Source organism: Canis lupus, chromosome 19 (genome assembly GCF_003254725.2).
Source record: "Canis lupus dingo isolate Sandy chromosome 19, ASM325472v2, whole genome shotgun sequence".
Lineage (NCBI taxonomy): Eukaryota > Metazoa > Chordata > Mammalia > Carnivora > Canidae > Canis > Canis lupus.
The window spans coordinates 35,968,291-35,990,793 of NC_064261.1; the positions used below are offsets into that span (position 1 = coordinate 35,968,291).

At 33.5% G+C, this 22,503-nt stretch overlaps 1 protein-coding gene across 1 annotated transcript in view; it reads right to left on the reverse strand.

Annotated features, from left to right (window-relative positions):
- Nucleotides 1-3,669: 3,669 nt before the first annotated feature.
- The window catches only part of ACTR3 (actin related protein 3), a 57,952-nt gene continuing 39,118 nt past the window's right edge, over nucleotides 3,670-22,503 (reverse strand). Inside the window, exons 7-12 of the mRNA XM_025429970.3 lie at nucleotides 21,759-21,902; nucleotides 19,657-19,830; nucleotides 9,866-9,958; nucleotides 9,543-9,668; nucleotides 6,177-6,260; nucleotides 3,670-4,905 (exon numbers count right to left, since the gene is read on the reverse strand). Coding sequence (XP_025285755.1) covers nucleotides 4,810-4,905; nucleotides 6,177-6,260; nucleotides 9,543-9,668; nucleotides 9,866-9,958; nucleotides 19,657-19,830; nucleotides 21,759-21,902 — 717 coding nt within the window. The 3' untranslated portion in view covers nucleotides 3,670-4,809. The remainder of the gene's footprint in view (nucleotides 4,906-6,176; nucleotides 6,261-9,542; nucleotides 9,669-9,865; nucleotides 9,959-19,656; nucleotides 19,831-21,758; nucleotides 21,903-22,503) is intronic.

Here is a 22,503-nt window from a genome sequence, read left to right on the forward strand (position 1 = left end):
AATGGTACCAAACATTTAAAAGCATTTCAGTTAGCATTGTACAATGCTCAGATTTAGAGTGCACAATCATTTATACTATGAAGATTTTCAAATTACCAAAACCTAAAGAACTACAGAAGACCCACTTCAGAAAATTTATGAACACTTAATAATCCTCCACTGCTGTATACAGAATATCACGGTTTTAAGATAAAAACTAGAGGAACAGAAAAACAGAGTAATTCAGTTTTACTTTTCTTGACAAATAGTTTTTTTTTTAAAAGGATGAAAAGTTGTATACACAAGTAATTGAGTTTCAATTTCAAAATGAAAGATGATTTTATTCACTCATCCATAAACACTACTATGCGCCAGGTAATATGTAAGGCACTACATATACCAAATAAATTGAGATGGATCCTACTGTGTAATTATTTTCTTCAACTATTGCTGGATGTAACATTTATCACTGTTTTAAATAAGAATGTCAGGAACATATAAAAGACCAATTTTAAACCACAGCCACATATTGTAACTTCTACTGTACTTAGATGAGTTTTTTTTCCCTCAAAACAACCATCACAACCATCACTGTTATGAAGAAAAATCCTAAGCCTATTAAGACATCTCTGAAATCTCACTCCTCTGTGTGTTTACCACTACACTATCCTCTGAGCTCAGGAGAGAAAGTTTTATTCATCATCAGAGTGCCTAAAACACAGTACGTAGTCAAGAAATGCCTCCAAGATTGGAGGCCCAAAACTTGATGTATGTAGTACATGGGTAGTATAAATGAGTTATAGTGTTTGAATAAATGTGAAACCATTTTGATTCAGCACCTTAGTTTTAAAATATTGTGTAAAAGTCACCAAAAGTGATGAAAATGCTAAAAAACAGTAAATATCGATCAGTTGTTAAATCAAAATAACAAAACAATGTATTTTTTAATTTTTTAATTTTTCTTTCATATATTTTTCAGTTGCCATTTTTGCTAAATCGTTCACTTCTATTTTTGTACCTTTTTTATTGCTGCTGCATTCACTGAAGCAAGATTAATACAATTCTGAAATCAAATAATATGATTTAATTCCACTCCCAAGTTCCAAATGCATCATTTAAACTGGATTAGGGCATAGAGAGTACCAGAGACCATCACACATTTTAATTTATTTTTGTTAAGATTCTATCAAGACCAAGTATATTATGATGAAAGTTCTGGTATGCTGAAAAACAAATTATGGAAGAAGAAAGAAAAGTATTGAGGAGACATCAACAAACAGTGGCAGAAATTCCTTTTCACTCATCTCCAGACCCTCCAGCAGACCTAAAAATTCTTAAGGTCAGCCTAGGTGTGATATGGACCTAATTATGAAAACAAAGTACTTAGTTTTAGGATTTGCTATGAAAGTTCTCCACAACTTCTTGCTGACAACTCTGTCCACAGGTGTATAAGCTATGTGCTTATAAATATGTTTAAATATGTTCTAAGGCACAGAGTAGAAGGTTTCACTCTGAGAGTCTGTACATACGTTGGTTTGTGTGTCCTTTAGGGTAATATATTTAGTGATATTAACCTAAGTTGGGATTCGAGGTGTTAACAGCTACAGAAACTGCAGAAGACTACTGGCTATCAAGTATGGTGATATAAACAAGATCAGGTAATAGAGGGTCACAGGAGTCAAAGCTAAGCTGGTAAGAAAAGTAGAAATACACTGGACTTTATTACTGACTGATTAGTCCAGTATTTAGCGGAACAGCAACATGCTTTAAAATAGCACAAATACCCTTTGACACGAGAAATAATTTTCATCACCAATATTACAAAGTATTCTGGTACCACCTTTATAGTTATCTGAATGAAGGAAGTTTCTACTTATGTAGATATATTCTCTAGGGCGTCTCTGTAGAAATTAAATAAAGAATAGCCTAATACCCCTAACCTTCATATTTTTATTTCTGAAGATATTTCTACAAATAACTGCAAAAGCAGTTACTTTGACTTGTTCAAGTAGCTTGAAAGCAAACCAAACATTATATTGGTGGACCTGAATAGATAACTGCTTTTATCTCTTATCATAAAGGCAGGCAGACCAGAAGAAGGTGATAAACTGCAGTGCATGCCATTTACTAGTAGGTAAAGATCAGTTGTGAAAACCAGCATACTGAAGAGTATGCAAGTTAGATAACCATCATCTACTTTATTTCTGTCCATTAATATTTCCCAATTGATCAAAGCCCTATTAAAAATGGAGACATCAAAGAACTTTATCACAAATGAATCAATTCTCACAAATCATAAAAACTGCAGTTAATCCAGATACTACCACCTTCTAAGTAAATTTAATTAAGATCCAAAAAGTTCAAAGACTTTGTCTACGATTATACAAATATATCTTTCACATTTTAACAGTAACAACAAAAAATTTAAGTTGAAGGAGTTGTATCATTTGTAGAACCAGAATAAAACTTTCAATCACTGGTCTCATTTTGTTGTTTTTCCAATGCACCATGCTTATGTAATCTGACATCGAATCAATGTTACAAATCTAAATTCATCCTGGCCAGCGTCTACACATATACAACCAAAGGTGCTGTAAGTTGAAAAATCATGTACAGTAATGGGAAAGACAAAGAAATAAGAGCACTGTTTCTATCATATTATATATAGCTCAGTCCTATAAAAGCAGAGCAAAAGGGCTAGCAAGAAACATACAGGAAAGGTTTGAGTCTTGTTTCCCTAAACACATGTCAGTTTAAAGGAAAATTTTTGACTTTCACATTTTTCTATCAAACAGTTAACATCTTTACGTAAGTATGCAGGAGACTGTAATCTATGGCTCTGTAAACATATCTTTGAGCTTATTCATTAATATTTATTTAAAAATACTAGGTGGAAATTTTAAGGCAATGCTAATATACTTTATTGGACCAGGAGGATGAAATCTTTAACGTTTATCGATTTAGTTCTGTATCAAAAGATCTTTGAAAAAGCACAATGAAGAACAGAGTATGTAGCAAATTCCAATTTGCGTTAAAATAAGGGAGCCATACTTCTTTCTATATACACAGAAAACTACAAGGACACAAAGACATTTCTAATTTTAATGAGAAAATAAGACAAGCTAGAGTGAAAAAGAAACCTATTTTCACTACCTACTCTTTGGTACTGTTTGAATAGTTTTATTGTTTTCTTTTTTACATGTTCATGAACTACTTTTTCAAGTGGGAAAAAAAAAATCTTTGATACCAGCACTACCAGAGGACATATACTTTGTTCTTTAGTTCCACACTCAAAGTTTCACAGAAATGATTAATATAATTTTAAGTATCCTGTTTCATTCTAAATAAAATCTAAAGTTTACTTCCCAATTCTATCTTTATATTAAATACAACAAAGACACTTTGTTCTTTAACGTTTAGATAGAAGTATACTAATCCTATGTGTATTTTCATGGATAATGAAGTTTGAGTGTTCAATGGTATTAATGCTCAAGTTCTAAAAAGCCTATAAAACATCTTCTATTTTATTCTTCTATAAATAACTGGTAAAATTTCAAGTTCATAAGATATTTTCTACCATACACATTATAGAGATTTCAATGAATCCGACAGAAATAGAAATCATATAAAATACATAAACACAAAGTAGAATGACACTGCTTCTAAAAAGAAAAAAAAAAAAACATTAGGAAAGGTAATTCAGTTTTAATTTATTTTCATCACTTTTTCTTCATGATCCAGATATTTTAAAATGCAAAGAAAATTAACTTTCCATGATATGTCAGGGACTGGCACTAAAAAAATTTTCAGACTGCAAATGAGTTATACAAATGAAAATATCAAATGGAGATCCAGTTATCAAAATGAAAGCAGTCAACATATTAAAAGTTCACAATTATTTGTTTAGAGCACATAAAAAAGTCAGCTTGCTAACCAACTGTTGTGATTTTAAAGAACTATTGCAGAGGTTTGAAGAAAATAGATTAGTTAACTTATAAAGAGATTGAAGAGCTTGAAACAAGTATTAAAAAGAAATTTGTGCCTTTATTAGAATGGTGTTAGGCTTTAAATATACCAATTTTGGTAATCAAATTATTTATTTTTAATAAGAAATGACACTACAGAACTGCAGTATTGGTCCAACAGTCTTGTCTTTACTTTTCCTTTAAAGCAAGAAACAGGATTCGAGTAATCAGAAGCACTAGCGGGCATCAGTTAATCCAGGATACTAGCTTCTTAGTTCCAAAAGCACTTGCAAAGAAAACCATTGGGGGTACAGGGGGGTGGAAGCCATTTGTAATAACTGGAATCCCATGAGTGTGTGTGTACGCCAAGCCTCATGAGGCTGTTTTTTTTTTTTTTTTTAATTTATCCTTTACTTGGTCACTTGTTTTTCCTCAAATACTAGTTTTTCTTTGACTTTTTCCTCAAAGTATAAAAAGTATGAAATATAAACAAGCTCTTGCATTGCACACTTGGAAGTGTACAACTCAAGCATTATAGAGCTATCTACATACCGATAAATCCCATCAAATCTTGGATAATTCAATAATATACAAAATATTAGGGCACAGAAAGAACTAAAACCCACTTCTTTTTGTTACACATAAGTTTCAAATATTCAGTCTAAAGAAAAACACTTAAATCATTTTGGCTCTCCTCTACATTCACATGTTGATATACTTATTAAAATATTCCTGTATAATTATGTTTGGTCTTCTTATTTCAAGTCAGGTTTAAAACCTCAAAACCAGCCATCCAGACAAAACAGGTAATCAGAAAGATTATTTCTTCCCCACCTCCCTAACCCCAATAATTATGAAATCAATTTTACGACATGACTCCAAACACTGGATTGTGACGACAAATGCTAGGTCCAATTTCTTCATAATCCTTTTTGGTGTGGCACACTTGGTAGAACTCAGGCTGAAAATAAAAACATGTATTTTTATAAAGGTCAAAAACATGCCACCTCTTGATATGCTTTAAAAAATAGATTTGCTAAATCTAAAATGTATATTATTAGCCCACCTCAGTATTTGAACAAAGCTTAAAAATTCTAGCAACCACGACTTAAATCAGCTGTAAATCTTTATCAGAAATTAAAAATAGCATTTAACACATGTCCTAACACACATCACCCTACTTCAGCATGATTCTGAGGATTGAAAACTGATTCTCAGCACCTCAGACTATTCTGCTGAGGTTTTCCCAACCACACTGTATAATAAATCAATACTTCAAAAAAGTAGCAGTAATCTAAAATATAGATAAGGGGCACCTGAGTGGTGGAGTCACTTAAGTGTCCAATTCTTTAGGCTCAGGTCAATGATTTCAGGGTCATGGGATCAAGCCCATGTCAGACACTCTGCTGAGTGCTGAGAAGTCTGCTTTAGAGTCTCTCTCCTTTTACCTCTGCTCCCTCACTCCCTCCCCATGTGCACTCTCTAATAAATAAAATTCTTAAAATAAAATATAAACTCCTCTTAGTCATATACAAAAACTTCTAAATTAACTTGCCTTCCTCACTCAAGGTATAGACATAGGCTTGCTCTCTCTGTTAACTTCTCTCTCAAGAAGCAAATTTACAAACTCATTAGGTTATTTGGCACAAATGGAAGATGAAAACTAAGGAAGAAAATAGCTTTTACCTCCTATTTTTCAATGGTTTTAAAAATATAAGTTTGTACAATTTTCAACAATTCAGATAAAAGCTCCTTCATCTTATTTCCAGGATAAAGCACTGATATTTAATAGGTTTAATACTCTTTTTAAAGGGTTTTAAGATGTTCTGGTTTGGGGAGAGGGCTCTTAGAACAATTCACTTTACTAAACTTTGAACATCAAACTCCCTATGCAATGATCTTAATGTTTTTAAATATTTGCACAGAAAAAACTATGACTTTCTGATATCTGTATCATCACAAGATTGAAAGAATTTTCCCTACAGATAAATTTTAAAACTCTAAATGCTCACTCTAAACTGTCCAGCAATCAAAAAATAAATAAAATTGAAATAACTTCTACTTTTTAAAATACTATGCACATATATACGTATCCAATTTTAAAACTTTCTCATGGTAAATACAGATACAATTTAAAGAAATTTCCCTTGTTCTTCTAAATGGTAGAAGTACTGGTGAATTATTTTATCTGGGAAGAAAAAAATCAAATTTTAAATGTAAGCTTTATCTCACCGTGGAAGCCAGCATCGATCCTCCAAACCAAACTGCATATCGCTGCATGTGATGTGTAATGACTTGTACATCAATAGGTTTTGGCTAAAAATAACATAGTAAGAGCATTTCAACAGTAAATTCAAATAACAATTTCTGTATCATTTAACTTAAATGTATATACTTGAAAATGGAATGTTTCACATATTCAAAAAAAAAAAGTAAATTAGAACTTTAAAAGAGGCAGGATGCACATAAAGAAAACAAGAGAAACAAATTAAGCTAATTTTATTTAAAAAAAAAAAAAAAAGGAACCACCGCACTGAGGTGGGAAAAAGGACTAACCCAAGTAACTTGTAAACACAGTACTTACTAGACTATACCCCCGGTCTTAAGATAAAAGCTAAGTAGGGGCATGTAGGTGGTGCAGTGGGTTAAGCCTCTGACTCTTGATTTCTGCTCAGGTCATGATATCTAGCCACACCTCAGCCTCCGTGCTCATTGTAGAGTCCATTTAGGACTCTCTCTCGCTCTCCCCCTGCCCCACCCCAACTTCTCTATCTGCCTCTAAAATAAATAACTATTTTTTAATTTTTTTTAAAAGATAAAAATTAAGTAAATATTGAACTCCAGTTAGTATATTTCTCACAGTGGTATGGATTAACAATTCAGAAAGTACTATATACATATTCCAGTTCAAGAAAAACAGAAATATACTGTAGATAATGGAAGTCAAATTTCTGTCACAGAATAGCATTACAAATATGGAAAAGTGGAAGGCTACAATGAACTGGTATTCTGGAACCAGTAGTATCACTATTAAGAGTCTTTAATTTATGTATATACAAAACTAGATATAGAGGAGTGTGTCTATGCATGCATACAAAAACATCCTAGTTCTGACTCTCAAGAAGGCCTGAGGCGGTAAGCCTCAGTAATAATGAACATACCTAGTGCCCAAAATTTTGTTCCTTAATAGCATTTTCCACTAAAAGGAACAAGGGTGCCTCAGGGGGAAAAAAAATAGCTGATTCTAATATTGGAGAATGGAAAGTACAAGATGAATCTGAATTATTTTGCCATGTCAAAGAGTAGCAAAGAGCCTAAAGATTCCTAGGGCCACATCAAAAGGACAAAAAGTCACTTTTAATGGCTCTCAGTAGACAAATCTGAGAAATTCTAAGCATCAAAATTGAATATATTAATAGTATTAATGATTATGTTGACACAATATCACAAAGATATTAATGAATCTAAAGAATTAATGAGCCTAAAGAATAATATGAGAAATCAGGTTTTTACAGAGGTATTACTGAATAAGAAAGGAAAACTCTTCCTTAAAGTAAAATAACACTAAAGAAATAGAAGGAATAAACAGCATTTGCAAAATACCAGTTGGCAACTATCACATAATGGTAACTATTTTAGGAAAAAAAAAGTGCCTGTTAAAAACAGTGGTTGAACCATTTGCTTCAACGTGGATGGAACTGGAGGGTATTATGCTGAGTGAAATAAGTCAATCGGAGAAGGACAAACATTATATGGTCTCATTCATTTGGGGAATATAAATAATAGTGAAAGGGAATAGAAGGGAAGGGAGAAGAAGTGGGTGGGAAATATCAGAAAGGGAGACAGAACATAAAGACTCCTAACTCTGGGATCAAACTGGGGGTGGTGGAAGGGGAGGAGGGCGGGGGGTGGGGGTGAGTGGGTGGCAGGCACTTAGGGGGGCACTTGACGGGATGAGCACTGGGTGTTGTTCTGTATGGGCAAATTGAACACCAATAAAAAATAAATTTATTATTAAAAGAACAGTGGTTGAAAGTTTGATAAGAAACAAGATAGATGCATAGTTTGAAAGTTATCTTCCCATAGAATTCTTATTACACATAAAGATCTTTTTCTCTTATCATTAATGTCAGTATGGTGGTGACATCACTGAGCAAAAAAAAAATTTTATTTCTTATTTTGAAATGTACAAGAATCCTAAAAATGTTAAATTTTTACTTTACTAAAATACTACATTCAAAAACAGTGTGTTTCATTTCATGTATCTATAAATGAGTCCACTACAAACTAAGCAACTACTTAAACATACTTTTTTACTGCACTCCAAGGGATAAGTTTAAGATAATCAAAATTTAGAAGCTGAAAACAGTCAGCTGTCATGCAATTTCTAAACAAGCAGCAAACTCTAGAGGATGTATTTTACTTTTAAGTAATTTTGAATGACTAACAGTCTCAGATGAAACCCTCATTCTTGATAATTTTCCAAGTTGAATAAAATGTGTTTTTATTTAGCAACGTATCCTCTAAATCAATGTTTTGCTTCAACATTCTGCATTGAATAAGGATGAAACATAACATTTACTTAAAATCTGTCTCATAAATATAGACAGCAGACATTTAAGAATTTAAAATTAATTTTTATTTTGACAGCATATCTGAATTCCAGGACATGTAAAAGAAAAGTTATTTCTGCTAAACCACCAATCTGATTTCACACTATGAGGCTGTTGTGGGGGAGGCTAGAGTGAGTCTATGCAAGCAGGCTTGACCCCACAAGATCAGCTTCTCTCTCAACTCGATTTTGTTGTACTACTATAGGAGTATTTAAAATTGTGTGGATGTCTAATACTATTCCTGAAGAAATATTAGGAATAATACAGATATATAATATATAATAATAATAATAGGAATTCTTCTCTATATATTGTATCTGTGAAAGAGGTATGAAAAACTGTCATTCACACAGACTAAGAATATTTTCCAGAAATACTGATAAGATCCTAAAGGAATCAGATGACCAAGAATATCATAGATAGGGATCCCTGGGTGGCGCAGCGGTTTGGCGCCTGCCTTTGGCCCAGGGCGCGATCCTGGAGACCCAGGATCGAATCCCACGTTGGGCTCCTGGTGCATGGAGCCTGCTTCTCCCTCTGCCTGTGTCTCTGCCTCTCTCTCTCTGTGTGTGACTATCATAAATAAATAAAAATTTAAAAAAAAAAAAAAAAGAATATCATAGATATTCTTAAATGATTACATATATGTAAATCCTTTAAAACTATATGTGTTTGTGAATACATGCACAGTTAAAAAACATGAACCGGATGTACATTAAATTTATGACAGCAACTACCCTCAGGAGGAAAAAGAAAGGATGGAAACCAAACAGAGAAAGGAAATGGTCTGAGGAAGATAAGGTACTATTTTTGTAATATTTCATTTCTTAAAATAAGATCTTAATAATCAATTACTTTCCTTTAGAAAGCCTGATAGAAGTCCTCTTACTTTCCTAAATAAAAGAGCAAAAGTTGGCACACATTTCCCACCCCCATTACAATAATCAAAGCACCCTCAACCTTCCACCAATAACAGAAAACCAACCTTCAATCTGCCACCACTCAATTCCTCACTTAATTTCAGTCTGGCATCTACGGTTCTTTTCAAATCTCGTTGTAAGCGACGTCCAAAGTCCCTGAACATGGTTGAACCTCCAGAGAGGACAATATTCTACATTGGTGGAGAAAAATAAGTAAGTATGACTTTTATTTTTAAAGAAAGAGAAAATTTTCAAAGACATAAGAAACAGTACTAAAATCCTATCATAACCTTTTGAAGAGAGCATTTTTAAATTTAATACTCAACAATGGACAGAAAAAAGAAGTTTTTTAGAGATGACCTTCAACAATGTTGATGTAAATACTGACCTTGTAGAGAGGACGTCTGACATCAATAGGACAATTCTGAATTACTTCATCTACAACTTCTGAGATAGGTTGAGTAAAGTCTGGATTAGCAAACTGAAAGGTAAGTAAAGGTGGATATATGATAGAGATTAGGTCACTACTAACGTAATATCACAATAAAAAACTAAAAAAGTTTTCAATTTAAAAACAAAAACAAATTCTGGTCTCTAACTCAGAATTAAAGACTAAATTCAGAGATTTCAGAAGAAATCAAATTACAGTAATGATGATATATAACATTTCATAAACATCAGATAGCAAAGGTAAAACCACACATATACTATAAGATGGTAAAAATCTGTAGGCATGCACATAAGCAAAGCTCTGAAAATCTGAGTGGATCAACACATTCGTAGTTGAGGTCAAATAAGGAAATGTTCATTCTTCTCATTTCAGCTTTTATACTCTATTCTTCTCATGATCTGTTTAGTGCCACAGTTTCCATATTTTTGACGGTGACTCTGCTATTTAAATGGTCCTTAACCATAGTAGTCCCAAAGTGCTATTTATGATTCCTAAGCTTAAGGCTGTGATATAGGGCATGGAGAAAATATAGTTTTGGATAAGCTTCATTCAGGCATGAGTTACAGTGCTGCTATTGGCCTTGGGATCAATGCTAATGAATAAACAATATATATTAAATAGTGTATTTTTAGACAGAAACACAAAACGGTTCTTTGATAAGAAACTTTTGTATGTTGACAGAAGTGCTATAATGTAAGACTCACAGAACCTAACCTTGCATTTCCCCCTATCAACAATGGTTCAACATTCACTAATTCAGCATTCACAGCAACTTCATAGAACATCTACACTGTGAATATTGAGAATAAATTGTATATTTTCATGATGATATGTCATAAATTATTTCTAAATAGCTGACACTCAAAAGCAAAATTCATTTTTTAAAAAGGAACTTCAAAAAAACTTGAATGACCCCAAGTATGTAAATCCTTTAAAAATATGTTTTTGTGAATACATGCACAGTTAAAAACACGAGCTGGGTATACACTAAATTTATGACAGCAACTACCTTCAGAAGGGAAAAAAAACGGATGGAAGCCAAGAGAAAGGAAAAGGTCTGAGGAAGGTTAAGGTACTCTTTTTGTAATATTTTATTCCTCAAAATAAGATTTCAATATGATAAATATTAAATTATTAGTATGTATTTGTCTGCAATGGAAGGTACATGTGATTACACAAAACTTTTCAGAATTTTTTACAGATTGGATAGGTAGGTTTGAGATGGAAAGCAGTTTAGCAATTTATTACGGAAAAAGAATGAGTTTAATAAATTTTTAGAAACTTAATTTTTATATACAACAGACAAAGGAGAAATATACAAGGAGATATAATATTGAGGAAGGTTTACTTTCTTCCCCATCATTTATTTTTATATGCATGCCCGTGGCCCCCCAAAATCATACTGTATATTTCCTGAGAGGAACTATAAAATACAAACAGTTTTTAAATACTAGATCTCATTAAACTTGTATTCTGAAACAAAGGTCTGATTTTCAAAAGTGGCCATGTATTACTCTTTAAAATTGGAAAGGAAATGGTAGGTGGTATTTTTCCTAGCTAAAAATAAAAGGTCAAAATTTAGCTCTAATTTGTCAAAATAAACAAGTCTAATTTTATTGAAATGTATAAAATTTAAAGTAACTGTCTAGAAAATGAGTTGCCAACCATGTCTCCTGGCCTCCCATATTCACCATTAGATTGTTTAATGGGAGAGACAACATTCCTTTCTTGGTTAAACTGATTCTATAACTTGACTGATAACTATTAGGCAAGTGTTAATTTTTTCCAGTTTTTAAAATTAGTTTGAAGTTATTTAGAGTCTGGGCGTACAATGAAAAGAGATTTAAAGTTACTTAAATGATGAAACATAATGACAGAATATTTTAATTCAGATAAGGTAAAATATCCATAACAAAGATTCTACTCACTTCTATGATCATAGTAAGAGAAAAAAAATGGCAGTCAACATCTATCTTTTTGAAACATGCTGATGAGTATACATACATAAGAAACCTTCACAGGGTTACAGAATCCCTAGGAACAATGAATACCTAAGAGTGAGTATAGAAATGTGGTTCATACTGAACCTTGAGAACCCAACCTATAGACTATTTGTTCTACCCATCAGAGATATTCCATATGTTGTATTTCTGTGGAAAAATGGGAGAGTATATCTCAATTTGGCTGGCTCTGTATGCCATTTATAGACAAACTTAGTTTACAGGCAGGGATAGCTCAGTCTACAATTAACTAAAATGAGCAACAGAATTGGAATACTGAAAATTTTGTGATCTGTAGAAACTCTAGGTTTTAGACTATGAAATTTCTTTTTTTTTTTTTTAAAGACTTTTATTTATTTATTCACGAGAGACAGCAAGAGAGAGAGGCAGAGTCAGGCTGAGGGAGAAACAGGCTCCCTAAAGGAGCCTGTTGTGGGATCTGGGATCACGCCGTGGGACAAAGGCAGATGCTCAACAACCGCTGAGCCACCCAGGTGTCCCTCGACTATGAAATTTCTAAGGAAACTTAAGTTCTCAAAACTTGCTTCTATGATCCTATAATGATACTTCAACCTGAGACCCTGTCATGAGATCTAATCCCCAAAATAGACGGAGAACACTAACAATTTGATAGAAAGTATGTTCTATAATATCTTAATATCTTACCAACTTATTAATACAGAACTTACAAATTCTCTACATTGTCCTTATAAACCTTCAGTATTTACCTGAACAATAAACACACAGACAGAGGAGTGGGTATGCTCAAGAGAGTAACCCTCCCGTAATTCTTTCTCTAAACTTTAAAAGCAGTTTATCACTATAACAAGAGCAAGTAAAAGGCAGGAATATGGTCATTCATTCAATCTTGTGCCATGCCCTTCTCACAGCAATTTTTAATCAAGAACATACAAAAGAAAGAATTTATACAACTTTAAATATTCACATCACATTATCTGGATCTACCCACAGATATACTAGTTTAGAAACAAACGAAGTCGCATTTGAATACATCTTTACAAAAAGCTCAGGGACTATTGTGCTATATAGAATCCCAGGTGAGATAAGTAAATAATATGTAGTGAAGAAGCAAATAATGGATATTTAGTAACAAACAAATGAAAGAAATGAGTAAAAATTGTTGTAGGTTATTTAATATTTGACTATGCTTAACTTAGGGTCCCACTAAAAATATTTTGGGGCCTTTTGTTTTCATTTTCAGCAAAAGGATTAATCCTGCCTCAACTGTTCTCTGATCATGTCTTAATACTACCACAAGTGGCTATCAAGGGAGGAGGATCTTTTCTCTTCCAAAAAATGTATAGAGACTACACTACACCTAAGTAAACAAAGCAGTTCAAATAGCTTTGTCAAAAAATTTTTAATTTCCTTAAAAAAAAAAATTTCAAAGTGCCAAGCTCATTCCTAAAAATTTCTTTCAAGCATTTGTGATAAATTTAGCAATTCAAAAAATAAATATCCTTGCTCTTTCATACAATTTATCTTCAGTGTCCAAGTTTAGATACCTACGCTTTCATCAAGCCAAAACAAAAGAATGCATCTTTTCAAATGACAGAGGAACTCTGACATAGAAATATCTAGAACTACAGAAAAGAGAATCTTAAGATTCACTTGGGAAGTGACACAGTTCATATGATACAAAAAAAAAAGCTATTCTGGAAAAACATAGTGAACTGAGCACACATAACTCATCTCGTTCTCTCTACTAAAAGCACCAATGAAGAGAATTTTTTAAAAAGGCATAATCCCAAATGTATGGAGAGAACAGAACAAGAAGAAACAGCACCAAAATTTGGCAAACCAGAATCTGAAAAGCAGATGGACAAGACCATGCACTCCCTCCAAAACACTTAGTAAGTCATCACTAGGGAAAGCCAAGAATAAGGCTATTTTCTATCACCAGCAAATCGTGCCCCCCACCCCCACCTCACAAAGAACTGGCTGTACCTATTAGCACTCAAAGTGAGGCAGAAGAAGGACAGGAAAGAACACTGGTTGAAAGACTGTGAAAAAAGCTCTCAGAGTCACAGATCCCAACTAAAGAAGTCTATAGCAGATGTAAGGGAAACCCATGAAAATTAGATACATTACCAGAAATGAATTCATTAGAAGGTTCAGAAGGTAAAACTGAAGAAATCACCTAGAGAGTAGAACCAAAGGACCAAGTGCAACTAGAAGAGAAAATAGCGTATCATAATGTTGAGGGAACAAAGGGACAATCTATCAATATCTGGAAAGAAAAAAAGTAGGTCCTATATAAAATTTAGAAATCAGAACAGTTTTTACTTCAAGTGATAGAGGGAAGCAACTGAGCTAAGGCTTCAAAATGCTGACAAAAAATTATTTACAATCTAGAATTCTATACCCAAATTATCAGACAAGTATGAAGATAAAATGAATACATTTTCAGGCATGCAAGATCTTGAAATTTTCATCCTTTATTGCCCTTTTTATAAGGAACCCCAATGGGAAATGATCTCCACCAAAATAAAGAAAGAGAAGATATGGGATAGAGGAAAGAGGGTGTTAAGTGAGAGACAATAGGAATCCTCACAATGATGGTGAAGGAATATGACAACTCTGTACCAAGTGCAGAAGGAAACAGGTTCAGATTGGGATGTAATACATGCTCTGGAAAAGTAAATTGATGATAAAGCCCTTTGCATCTGAATATCCTTGAGAAGGCAGTTCAAAACTGGTGGGTAGAGTTCAGAGGTGAATTAAGGATCATTATTTTAAAACTAAACAAACAAGTTATTGTTTTCCATGGAAAACAAAATATAGGATAGGAAAATATTTCACAGTAAACTGCATGACTTAGATCTGTTTAAAATTTGTGTTCACAAAAATTAAGAACTGAAATGTTTACCTAACTGAATTTATAATGTAACTATTGGGACAAAAAGGTATGGAAGGGTACTATTTGTCATGGCAAAAAAGGAAAAGAAGAAAAAGCAATCCTCTTCTTCTATTGCTGGAAATTGATAGAAAATGCCTAAAATTGAAAAAACTTGAAATTGTAATGCAACCAAAGCAATTTGTAGCTATGGAGGCAATCACCAAAAGAATAAACTTAAAAAAGGTTGAAGTGCTTACCTCTGGGGAAAAAAGAGAGAGAGAGAGAGAGAGAGAGAGAGAGGGAGGGAGGGAGAGGGGTATGCAGGACACTTCTAGTTTTTGTTAGAATTTCAATAACGAGGACTTTTACAATGTGCATATGCATAACTGATTTTAAAAAACAACTCTGAAGAAGAGAAAAACATGGATTTCTCACAGAAAAAATCATTTACAAAGAAAAGATGCTACAGAGAGTAAAAGACGTTCCAAAGTTTTAAAAAATGAAGAAAACTTGGTGTATCAAATAATAAAGATTACTTAAGAGAAAAAAATTGTATATGAAATATTAGCAACAAGGTAAACTGACATTCAGACAACTATCCCTTTCCTAAGCAACACGACACAACCAAAACACCCCAGTCTACGCATCTAATGTGTCAAGGTTTGAAGACTGTCACATCAGCTGAGGATTTCTGTAAAGAGTACTCCACTCAAATGCTCTCTTTAAAAATCAAGATTATCTCTTATCTCTCATGCTATTACCTATCTTGTAGTAATGATCCTATTCATCTAAGACTTTGGTTCTGGATCTTCTGCAATTCTCTAATTCCAATCTTCCACTTGGAGGTTTAATATCTCTCTCCAGTATTTTAACTTCAATTGATGTTCCTTAACCAGTGACCTTTAATTCATTCTACTTCAGCAGCTCACATAAACATGGCCCCAGAGGAAAATGTGACCTGACTTCCAGCTACCTGGTTACCTTTCTATCTTCTTAAATCACTACTGAAAAGACAAAGGAAAATTACAAGGAAGGATAAATGTCCAAGGATAAAAAGAGGAGATGAGTAAACAATGAATAAAATACTTCAATCTTGTTTAGAAAACAAACAAACAAAAGGAATGTTACATCCTAAGTGTTTCCAGAGGGGTATATTAGTAAGAAGTCAATCTGTTCACCCTCTAGAACCTTCAAAAGTCCCAAATGTGAAAGTATAAGAAACCACCCAAGGAACAGTAAAACAAGGGTTTTTTAAAAATTGTTACATTTATCTATACAGAAATAGTGAGACTCCAAGATCCCTTCCAGATCTTGTAAAAAAAAAAAATAGACTGTTAATTACAACCTTAATGAATTACTAAAATAAATGAACATAGAGAAAATGACACAAATGAAGAAATAAGGCGGAAATTTAGGAAAAGCTCAATTTTAAAAGAAAAAATAATACTGCCTCAAAAACAAAAAATATTAACAGGTATAACATCATATACCTGTTATACACACATATACTGTAAAACTAATGATTAAGTTAATAGCTGTAACATAACACACAGGCTGAGGGAAGAGAGCCTAAGAAAAATATCAACTAAACTAAAAACAAGTTAGTAGATAAATTACTTACATTGATAGGTCAAGAAATAGGACAAATATTTGGAAATGTGGAGGTAATTACCAAGAGTGCTAAGTAAGAGCTAATGAATGCTCTGCAGAACACAAAAGGAGTGGGAAAGTAGGGGTGGGGGTTGAGGAGCTACTGTTTTGTTTTAAGCCTATTAGTGTTATCTGACTTTTAAAACTATGTGCCTATATCCTTTTTATTAATTTCTATTTTAAAAACTGCAAAGAATGTGCTGTCTAAAGTATTAAAACGCTCATATACCTGTTTGACCACAATGCCTTATCTTTCAGGTGCTCACTCCTTTGCTCCCAATTTACAACTAACTATATGCAATTCATTACGACCTCCAATCCCTGCCCCTATTCCTCACTATCCCCTAAGTAGATCATGCCTTTCAGATTCCGATTCTTCTCTATGCTCCAACACTAACCTCTGCCTGGTTAAAATGCTTTGCTCCTTTCCCACAACTGTCTGAGAGGAAACACAGTTAGAGGACTGAAAGTTCTGGGTCTCTAACTTCTATAGTGTCCACACATTAATACAGTCACCCTCTCAATTCTCCTCAGTACTGCTAATAGAAGTTACGGTTTTCTCCCAGCCCTCAAGTTTATATTCAACTCATTCTCCCAACACAGCAACTTAATTCTCCTTCATGAAAAATAAAATTATGCACTATGACAACAAACTCCTGAAATATCTGCTTGCTCCTCTACCCTTTCCCAACTCCACATCTTCCTGTACCCATACTTAACTCTTTACCACTGGAGTAACACCTCTTAAAGACAAAACTTCTGCCTTATTCTTGCAATTGACTTCTTAACAGTTCTGAGTAGCCATGCTGCTTTTCTTTCAGAGTCACCTCCCAGGATGTCCACACTGTCAATTCTCAAATGCAACAAACTGCCAATAATCTGGATGCTAAAAACCCATGAGTACTTCTAAGTTTCCCCTATTACCTCAATGTGGCAACTCCCACCATTTAACCTCCCTCCTTAAGCATTCACTTCTCTCAGTGTGAGCACGCTCCCTTGGCTTGGCTTCTCCCCTTCTGTATCCTTCAATCATCTTTGTGGGTTCCTCCTCCTCTATCCACAGTGTTGGTGTTCAACAGGACTCAATTCTTCCTCTTCTCATCCCACATCTTCTCCCTGGCCAATCTCTTCCTTTGGCCTATATATGGTGATGACTTCACATCTATGCTCACTCCAGTACGCACAATCCAATACAAAACCCTTAGAAGCTAAGTGTTCATTTTTGAACTTTTTAATTTTTATTTATTTCTTTTTTTAAGGTGGGGGGCAAGAAGAAGAGAGAGAATCTTAAACAAGTTCCAAACACAGTGTGGAGACCAATACAGTGCTCGATCTTACCACCTGAGATCATAACCTGAGCCGAACTCAAGAGGTGGGATGCTTAACTGACTGAGCCACCCAGGTGCTCCTATTTTTTGAACTTTTTAAAAGATGCATAATAAACTCATCTATTTCTATCTCCCTCATTCTTCCCCTTCAGAATTCCTAATTTCAGTGGACAGCACAACATCCAGTTGTTCAAGTTACACATATGGTAATCATCACAGATGCTTCATATTCTTTCTTTATCTCTCACATCTAACTAATCAGGAAGTCATGTTGATTCCACTGCTTTTCTCTTACCTCTTTCTCATTCTAATTGACCTGCTGACATTACTTATCCTTCATCTGGAAACTGCAATAAACTCACCTGTTTATTTTTTTTTTTAAGATTTTATTTATTTATTCATGAGAGAGAGAGAGAGAGGCAGAGACACAGGCAGAGGGAGAAGCAGGCTCCACACAGGGAGCGCAACGTGGGACTCAATCCCGAGACTCCAGGATCACGCCCTGGGCCGAAGGCAGGCACTAAACCACTGAGCCACCCAGGGATCCCCAACTCACCTGTTTCCAACATAATTCATACCTGTTTCAAACCATCCAAGCCAGTAAACTGAGAGTGACCTTTTTAATACTGTACATAATTGTCATTTACAATAAAGATTTCTGCACAACTACAGAATCCAGTAAACTCCTTTCTCTAGCATAGTAGTCCCTCATGAATACCTATCTGACCCATTTCCCATCGCTCCCTTCCTTTACAATTTTATTACTTAGCTCTCTCCTATTCCAGATTTCTACCCAGCCTATCTGCTCTGCCAGAAATATACTCCCCTAACATACCTGACAAATACCTATTCACCCTTGAAGTCTCTGGTCAACTGTCACCTTCTCTAAGAAATATTCCTAGTTCTCCCAAGCAGATTTAGATGCTCTTTGTTCCTATGCCCTTCGCAAACCCATGCATTTATTAAAGCAACTATACTTGTTTAGAAACTCATCTCCCTTATTCTCTGAGCTCAGTAAGAGCAATATAAAATAGTTTTTCATCTTTAAATATTCCACGCTTAAACTCAGACCATGAAAATTGTATTCACTTACTATTTGCTAAATGATTTTTTTTTTTAATTCTTATTTATTTATGATAGTCACAGAGAGAGAGAGAGAGAGAGAGAGAGAGAGAGGCAGAGACATAGGCAGAGGGAGAAGCAGGCTCCATGCACCGGGAGCCCGACGTGGGATTCGATCCCGGGTCTCCAGGATCGCGCCCTGGGCCAAAGACAGGCGCTAAACCGCTGCGCCACCCAGGGATCCCTATTTGCTAAATGATTAAATAATACTGTAAAATAACTATTTTTAATGCCAAAGAATCAAATAGGCATTTAGTAATTCTATTAATAAATTTCTTATACTAAGTTATTGGAAGAATTTTTCATTATTAAAAGTACATATTTGTTATATAATAAAACCTGTATGTTACTAACATTTCAAAGAGACAGAAAACTATTTTACTAGTAAATATTTTGTTATGATAGTCAACTAATGGTTCTTGGTTTAATGGTCATTTTATATGGGGGCACTGGTAGTTCTAAAACTTTTCCCAAAATATTTTATTTTAATGGTCATAAGTTTTAAAGGTTCTCCTCTTTCCAAGACCCACATAAGCCACAAATATTAAAAATACAAGTTTTAGTTTTCTAAATGTATTAAAAACAGTAACTTGTTTAGCCTATTTCAACATAGGCAAAATTTCCTCTTAAAAATGATAACTCACTACAGCATTTTAGTATACAAAAGAAAGGCCCTAAGATTAACTCTTTACTAAATTTCTTCTAGATGACTGATAATTTCTGCTGAATATTTCAAAAGAATTCCATCTTTAAAAAAAAATATTTTACCTCTGGATGAAAAAAGATTTCGGGTCCCAAGAATCTCTCATAACCAACATCAATAGAAAATTCTTTCTTTGAGATAGCATTGATTCCAGTATATTGCTTAATCCACTTTGATCCATCTGTGTCATATTTGTTAAATTCTTTTACTAAATCTGGGCAGACATAACTATAGCGCTCCTAGGAAAACAAAGAAATGAGTTATTATTTCCTCATTTTATGAACAGTAAAAAAGAATGATACATTTTCTTTCAAAAGAATCAAAAGAACAAATATCTTTGTAAAGAAATTAAGTTCAAGAAAATTTTTTGTTAGGATATTAGCATATGGTTAGTACAACTCAACAACTCATCTCCTACACTTAATTCCTGGCTTCATATATAAATTAAGACTTGACCAACTAAAGAGACAATCTATATCTCAAGGTTATTTCATGAAAACATTCATTAACATCATTCAGCATTTTATACTGTTTAAGTAATGGAGTTTGCATTCTAGAGAGGAGAAAATATAACATACATACAGGATTGGAGAATAAATAATAGTCAATATAACCTACAAATTAATATAGATCTTTATTCCTTAAAACTTTTCTAGAACAAAACTGAATATGGTCTATGTAAATTAGAAAAAAAAAAAAGACTGAAAATAAAAACTTGTTCTTTACTGTATCACCTACAATGCTAAATTGTTGCATATCTGGTTATAAGTCCTAAATAAAAGTTTTCATCAAAATTCAATTCAAAAATGTCACGGGTTATAACATTCTATTTGCAACTTATGAACTCCTGAATCCAAGTCTCATTTTTTTTAAAAGAAAAACACACATTTCACAGATTTTTGTATATCAAGAATTCTAATCCAAATAGATGCAAATATTACTTATAATCAAAAGACATAAAAGAAAAAAATGTGGAAAACAAAGGACAATTTGTATGTTATTGTAGGTCCTTTTTCTCCAAACCTTGGAAGTAGGAATTCATGGAAATAATTCTTAAAAGACATTCAGCCTGAGTATCAGTATTCTCTAAAACAGATTCGAAACCTTGGTGCTTTTGTTTTTTAAACTCCACAGGCTTCCCAAAGATGTTGAAACAGTAACGTTCATGTTAATTTTTTACAGATTTAATTTTGATGCCACCCCTTGGGTGGGTTTTGGCAGCCATTTTGTAATCCCTTTACTATTAGGAAGTTGTGAGTTCCTTTTCATTCCTAATCTTTAAGAGGGAAAGAAACTCTATAATCAGGCAAAGATAGACAAATAAATAAAGTTATTTTTGCTGGGGCAGTTTTGCTTTCACATACTGAAAACATATTGAGAAACCCACTGAAATTTTTTTAGGTATGTTGGTAAATGATAAATTTAAAAAGTAATGCTAAGTATTTTGACAGCTTACATGAAGCGCTGATCTAACAGAGACTTTTATACAAATTATTAAATTATCTTAAATAGCTTTCACATTTTTCTTCTATTTACCATATCACTTGAGCCAAACACAGCACTTCTATTCTACAGTGAAATGAAATAATTATATATATTAAGAAATTTTAACAGATTTTTTTTTTAAGATTTTATTTATTTATTCATGAGAGACACAGAGAGAGAGATAGGCAGAGACACAGGAGGAGGGAGAAACAGACTCCAGGCAGGGAGCCCAACGTGGGATTCAATCCTGGGTCTCCAGGATCATACCCTGGGCTGAAGGCGGCGCTGAACCGCTGAGCCACCCAGGCTGCCCAATTGTTACAGATTTAAAAACGTTAGGATTACTATAAAGAATCCAATGAAGAAATCGAGATACAAGGACTCTGAAGTGAACTAATTATTTGTACTATAGGGAAAAAAAATCACAAAAATATAAGTTAAACTCAGTTGGTATCATTTCTTGATTCAAATGTGAAATGTGGAGATAACAGACACAGGGTTGATAATCCTGGAAAACTTCCTTATAAGAAATACAGAGAAAACATATATATAACTAAGAGTAATAATCTATAACTGGCTAAACAAAGGGTTTAAGTACTATTGTTAACCTGAGAGTTTTTCATGTTAATGTTGTAAATTTGATTTTAATTTCTAACTGAGTTACTCTCTCATTACTTTTTACCTTTACAGCCTTAGCAGTTTCCAAGGATTGTTCTGGAGGGATTCCTACTTCTCGGTCTCTCAGCAACTGCTGAATAAAATATGTTATATCTCGTCCTGCAATCGGAATGTGCTTAATACAGCTGCCAATCACATACCCTTCAGCCTAGATAAAAAAAAAAAAGAAAATTGGTAAATTAACTTTCAAGGATTTCAAAATTAACCTAAATAGCTATTAATTTCTCATTAGTGTGTTTATGTTTCCAAGTATTGCTTTATCCCAGGAAAATTCTTCTAGTCTTTATTCCTCAAAATACTGTATTGTAGAATTTGTAATACTGTACAGATATTATGAACAAGAATGGCCAGCAACTTATTCTTTTACTGGTAAGAGTTTCTAAGTAAGCCTGAAATGACTGAACATGGAAATAATGAGTTTCAGAAGTTTTAAATGTTTTGACAGCAGACCAGATAGGAAATTATTTTAAAATCTTTTATTACTTCAGTAAACAATTTAGGTAGCATTGGAGGAAATTTGACCATTAATCCACCAACTCATTTTTCCTAATGAAGTAGGCAGCAATTTCACAAGAATGAAGCATTCTATGCAGTACCATAATGTCAAATAATTAAATTCTATACAATGAATTCATAAAAGTACTGACAGGAGTCAGAAGTACAAAATACAATGTAACAAAATTAAATTTCATTAACGAAGAATATTAAGAATGTCCTCATCCATCCATGACAGAGTATTAGGGATTGGA